The 5169-nt window shown below is 42.3% G+C and overlaps 1 protein-coding gene across 1 annotated transcript; it reads right to left on the minus strand.

Moving 5' to 3' along the window:
* Nucleotides 1–3038: 3038 nt before the first annotated feature.
* On the minus strand, nt 3039–4806 carry LOC107803687 (uncharacterized). The gene is made up of 2 exons (XM_075241821.1): nt 3843–4806; nt 3039–3493 (listed from the first exon to the last, which is right to left on the minus strand). The coding sequence occupies exons 1-2, from the start codon at nt 4804–4806 to the stop codon at nt 3039–3041; spliced, it is 1419 nt and encodes a 472-aa protein (XP_075097922.1).
* Between the last annotated feature and the right edge of the window lie 363 nt (nt 4807–5169).

Consider the following 5169-nt stretch of genomic DNA (forward strand, 5'->3'; position numbering starts at 1 on the left):
TGTATTCAAGCTCCACGGGCAAATGACACGCCTTACCAAAGACTAACCGGTACGATGAGGTGCCTATGGGAGTCTTAAATGCGGTGCGATATGCCCACAATGCATCATCTAGCTTCCATGACCAGTCAGTCCTGTTTGCATTGACAGTTTTTGCTAGGATGTTTTTAATCTCCCTGTTGGAAACTTCAACTTGACCACTCGACTGAGGATGATAAGGTGTGGCCACCTTGTGCTTTACGCCATAATTTTCGAGCAGCCCGGTGAAAGCCTTGTTGAAGAAATGAGAACCACCATCACTAAGGATGGCCCGGGGAGTACCAAACCGCGTGAAAATGTTCTTCCTTAAGAATGCGGTCACACTCCTTGCCTCATTGTTGGGCAAGGCGATTGCCTCAACCCACTTGGATACATAGTCCACTCTCACCAAGATATATTTCATGCCAGAAGAACTCATAAAGGGACCCATGAAATCAATCCCCCACACATCAAAGATCTCGACCTCCATTACAAAATTCATAGGCATCTCATGCCTTTTAGATATTGATCCTTGCCTTTGACATTGCTCACAATTCTTGACCATTTGATTCGCGTCATGGTAGATAGATGGCCAATAATAGCCACATTCAAGCACTTTCGCGGCCGTCCGATTTCCTCCATGATGACCCCCAACCTGGGAGTCATGGCATGCTTTGAGAATTGGCATTACTTCATCCTCCGAAACACATCGTTGAATGATGTTGTCAGCACAAATACGAAACAAGAAGGGCTCCTCCCAATAGTATTGCCTACACTCCCGCAAGAACTTTTTCTTTTGATATGTTTCTAATCCATCGGGGACAAGGTCGCTTACCAGATAGTTAACAATATCGGCATACCAAGGAGAGAATGTGTCAGACAATGCCAATATATGCTCATCTGGAAAAGCATCATTGATGCCAAAGTTCTCTTTTGGCCTCCCTGCTTCTTCAAGCCTAGATAAGTGATCCGCAACTTGGTTTTCTGTCCCTTTTAATCCTTGACTACAAAGTCAAATTCTTGCAACAAAAGGACCCATTGAATCAATCTTGGCTTGGTATCCTTCTTTGCCATAAGATAGCGAAGAGAAGCATGATCAGTGTAGACTATCACCTTGGATCCTAACAAATAGGCCCGAAAGTTTTCAAAAGCATAGAAAATGGCAAAAAATTCTTGCTCGGTCACATTATAATTTATTTGAGCACCATTGAGAGTCTTTCATGCATAGTAGACAGGATGAAGGATTTTGATATGCCGTTTACCAAGAACCGCCCCAAAGGCTACACCACTGGCGTCACACATGAGTTCAAATGGAAAAGACCAATCCGATGTGACAATAATAGGTTTCGTGGTGAGCTTTTCTTTCAATTACTCAAATGCTTTGAGACACTTTTCATCAAATACAAACGTAGCATCTTTTTCAAGGAGCTTGCACATGGGGTTTGTAATTTTTGAGAAGTCCTTGATAAAATGCCTATAGAAGCCGGCGTGCCCCAAACAACTTCGGACACCCTTTACTGAAATGGGTGGAGGAAGCTTAGAAATGGTTTCAATCTTTTCTCGGTCAACCTCTATGCCTTGTTTGTAAATTTTGTGGCCCAAAACAATGCCCTCATCCACCATGAAGTGGCACTTTTCCCAATTTAGTACAAGGTTTGTTTCTTCACATCTTTTGAGCACTTGTCTAAGGTTGTCAAGACAATTCTCAAAGGAATCACCCACTACAGAGAAGTCATCCATAAACACCTCTAGGAAATCTTCCACCATGTCCGAGAAAATTAACATCATGCACCGTTGAAAGGTAGCCGGAGCGTTGCATAGCCCAAATAGCATCCAGCTAAAAGCAAAAGTCCCATATGGGCATGTGAATGTTGTCTTCTCCTGATCTTCCAATGCAATGTTAATTTGGTTATAGCCGGAGTATCCATCCAAAAAGCAATAAAATGACCTTCCCGCTAGCCGATCAAGCATTTGATCAATAAAAGGCATAGGGAAATGGTCTTTGCAAGTTGCACTATTGAGCTTCCGGTAATCCATGCAAAATCTCCATCCGGTCACAGTCCATGTTGGGATGAGCTCATTTTTCTCATTTTGGATAACGGTCATGCCTCCTTTCTTTGGCACACATTGCACCGGGCTCACCCAAGAACTATCAGCAATGGGGTAGACTACCCCGGCGTCTAGCCACTTGATGATTTCCTTCTTTACCACCTTCTACATGGACGGGTTTAATCTTCTTTAGTGCTCCACACTAGGTTTGCTTCCTTGCTCCAATTGTATTTTGTGCTCACAGATTCTGACGGGAATCCCTCGGATGTCCGCTATTTTCCACCCAATGTCTTGTTGATGTTCCCTTAGGACATTCAATAAATGATCTACCTGCACATCATTCAACAAGGAAGAAACGATTGCCGGTAAAGTATCATTAGAGGCAAGAAATTTATACCTTAAGTGTGGTAGAAGTGGCTTGAGTTCAAGTTGTGGTGGCTCAATAATTGAAGGCTTTGCTGGGGGAGTGGCTCTATTCTCTAAGTCAAGAGAAAGCTTCTTTGGTGCGTAAGTATAAGACCCACGTCCTTCTAATGCATTCATCGATTCCATGTACCCCTCCATGTTTTCACCATCAAAATTTACCAATATCATCGCCAAAGCCTCACCTAGGCATTATTCTTCCATCTTCATTTCACTTGCGTCCTCTACCTCATCAACAACATCAATGACTGAGATGCCTTCATATGCATGTGGCAACTTCATACCCTTACTTGCTTGGAAGGTGACCTGTTCATCATTAACTCAGAACTTGATTTTATTTCCTTCCGAATCCATAAGTGCTCTTTCGGTAGCAAGGAATGGCCTCCCCAAGATGATAGGGATTTCCTTGTCAACGGCACAGTCAAGGATCACAAAATCGGTCGGAAGGAGGAACTTTCCCACTTTCACTAGGACATCATCAATAATTCTCACTGGTCTTTTGATTGAACGATCGGCCATTTGCAACCTCATGCTTGTAGGTCTCGGCATGCTTAACCCTGCTTGCTTGTAAATGGCAAGAGGCATAAAGTTAATGCCCCATTGTCAAAAAGAGCCCTTGCAAAATCTCGCAAGCCAATAGTGCATGGAATGGTGAATGCTCCCGGGTTTTCTTTCTTTTCAACGGTGGTTGTTGCAATAATGGAGCTAACCCCATGAGTCACATTCACCACTTCATTCTTGGTGGTTCTTTTCTTGTTTATCAAGTCCTTCAAGTATTTAGCAAAACCCGACATCTCTTGAAAGGCTTCCACAAATGGTATGTTCACCGACAATTGCTTGAGAATGTCATAAAATTTCTCGAATTTTCTATCTTCAACCCTCCTAGCAAGTCTTTGAGGGAACGGAGGGGAAGGTCTAGGAATTTGTGCTAGAGATTTTGGTGCCTCTTTCACCTTTTCCTTTACCTTTTCATGATTTTCTTCTTGGACTTTTACTCCTTTGGGAGCTTTTCAACTTCAATAACAATCGGCACAAGATCATCTACTCCAACAATTTTTTCATTTTATCCTTGAATTATCTTCCCGCTTCGCGTGGTGATTGCCATGCAATGAGAAGTTGGACCACTCCCATTACCTTTAGGGTTTGCAATTGTGTCACTTGGGAGTGTGCCATGTTTTTCATTGTAGTGTTGCCTCTTTCTTGATTTTACAATATTCTTTTAAGCATGCTCTTCAACTTGAACTCACTTGAAGAACCTTCCTTATAATGCGAGGAGTTAGAGTATTGCCCCTTTGGTGGAACATAGGGGTTTGAACTCCGGTTTGCATAGTTGTTGTTGTTGTTGCTCCAATTACCTTGACTTGATCCACCTTGATCATTGCGCCGCTGTTGATGGCCTTGCCCTTGTGGGTTAGGCCTCTGTTGATTTTGTTGGCGATAACCACCTTGAGAATTATGGACATACTTTACCTCCTCGCAATCTTCGTTTGACAAGGCTTGCACATCTTCCACAACATTTACCTTTTTAGTTTGGTTTTCAGTGCACATCTTGGTTAACACATTAATGTTTGTAGCAAGACCGGCAATTACTTGATCTCTCTCTTGGTTCTCCTTAATCATGTTGGTCAAAGAGGGAGTACCGTATGCAATTCCACCCGTGGTATCTTCCGAGTGCCAAGCTTGATTGTGTTCTGCCATCTTGTCGAGAATTTGTGTGATCCTTGTGAATGTTTTGTCCATAAAAGATCCATCCGTCGCATTCTTTTCTATGGATTGGTTCAATGGATCCAAACCCATGTAAAACTTTTCTAACAAGATTTTGTCCAGAAAATCATGATTAGGCGACATCACTAGGTATAGCTTGAACCGATCCCATGCCTCATGTAGGTGTTCTCCCGGTAGTTGCTTGAAGAAGAAAATTTTATCCCTGAGCTCGGATTTCTTGCTTTGTGGGAACCATTTGGCTAGGAAAGCACGAACTAGTTCAGGCCAAGAGTGAATGGAGTGAGGTGGTAGATTTTGGATCCATTTCCTTACCTCTCCAACTAGTGAGTACTTGAATAACCTCAGTCTTAGGGCATCATCTGACACGTTGCTATGTTTGTGCATCGCACACACACCCAAGAAGTTTCTAAGATGTTGTGTTGGATCATCATCGGTAGAATTCCTATAAAACCCCTCTGCTTTAAGCATTAGGATCAAACCATGTTCCACCTTGAAGGTAGAAGCCTCAACTCGAGGAGGGACAATGGCATTTGTGTCCTCGATGTACTCATCTATATCCACAAAAGGATTCTCTTCTTCATCATACTCTACCATGTTTATCTAGCACACCAAGCAAAGCAATCAAACTGTGATGAAAAAAAAAACGTGAAGTAAAGCACACACTAAATAGTAATTTCAAACCGTATTCCCCGGCAACGGCGCCAAAATTTGATACGCTCAAATTATACCTTAATAAAGAGTGTAAAGCGGTCGATGTCAAATATAATAACCCAACAAGGTTGGGGTCGAATACCACAGGGAATAGGTGTGAAAAGGTTACTTGAGTAGTGTGAAACTTGACTTAATTTGTAACTTTATTCCGTTAGCTAAAAAGAATGTTGTAATTGAGTGAAATGAAGACAAGTATAATATTGTGAGGTTGTAATTAATCTGATTAAGAAAACCAAGGTTGTGTCC

This window comes from Nicotiana tabacum, chromosome 21, assembly GCF_000715075.1.
Source record: "Nicotiana tabacum cultivar K326 chromosome 21, ASM71507v2, whole genome shotgun sequence".
NCBI classification, from domain to species: Eukaryota; Viridiplantae; Streptophyta; class Magnoliopsida; order Solanales; family Solanaceae; genus Nicotiana; species Nicotiana tabacum.

What these genes read in the sequence shown, in the direction of transcription:
- LOC107803687 (XM_075241821.1), bottom strand. Translation starts at nt 4,806, where the DNA reads ATGGTAGAGTATGATGAAGAAGAGAATCCTTTTGTGGATATAGATGAG. An exon ending in TCAAGGTGGATCAAGTCAAG is followed by an intron (nt 3,494 to 3,842) that starts GTAATTGGAGCA and finishes GAAGTTGAAAAG; the next exon opens with CTCCCAAAGGAGTAAAAGTC.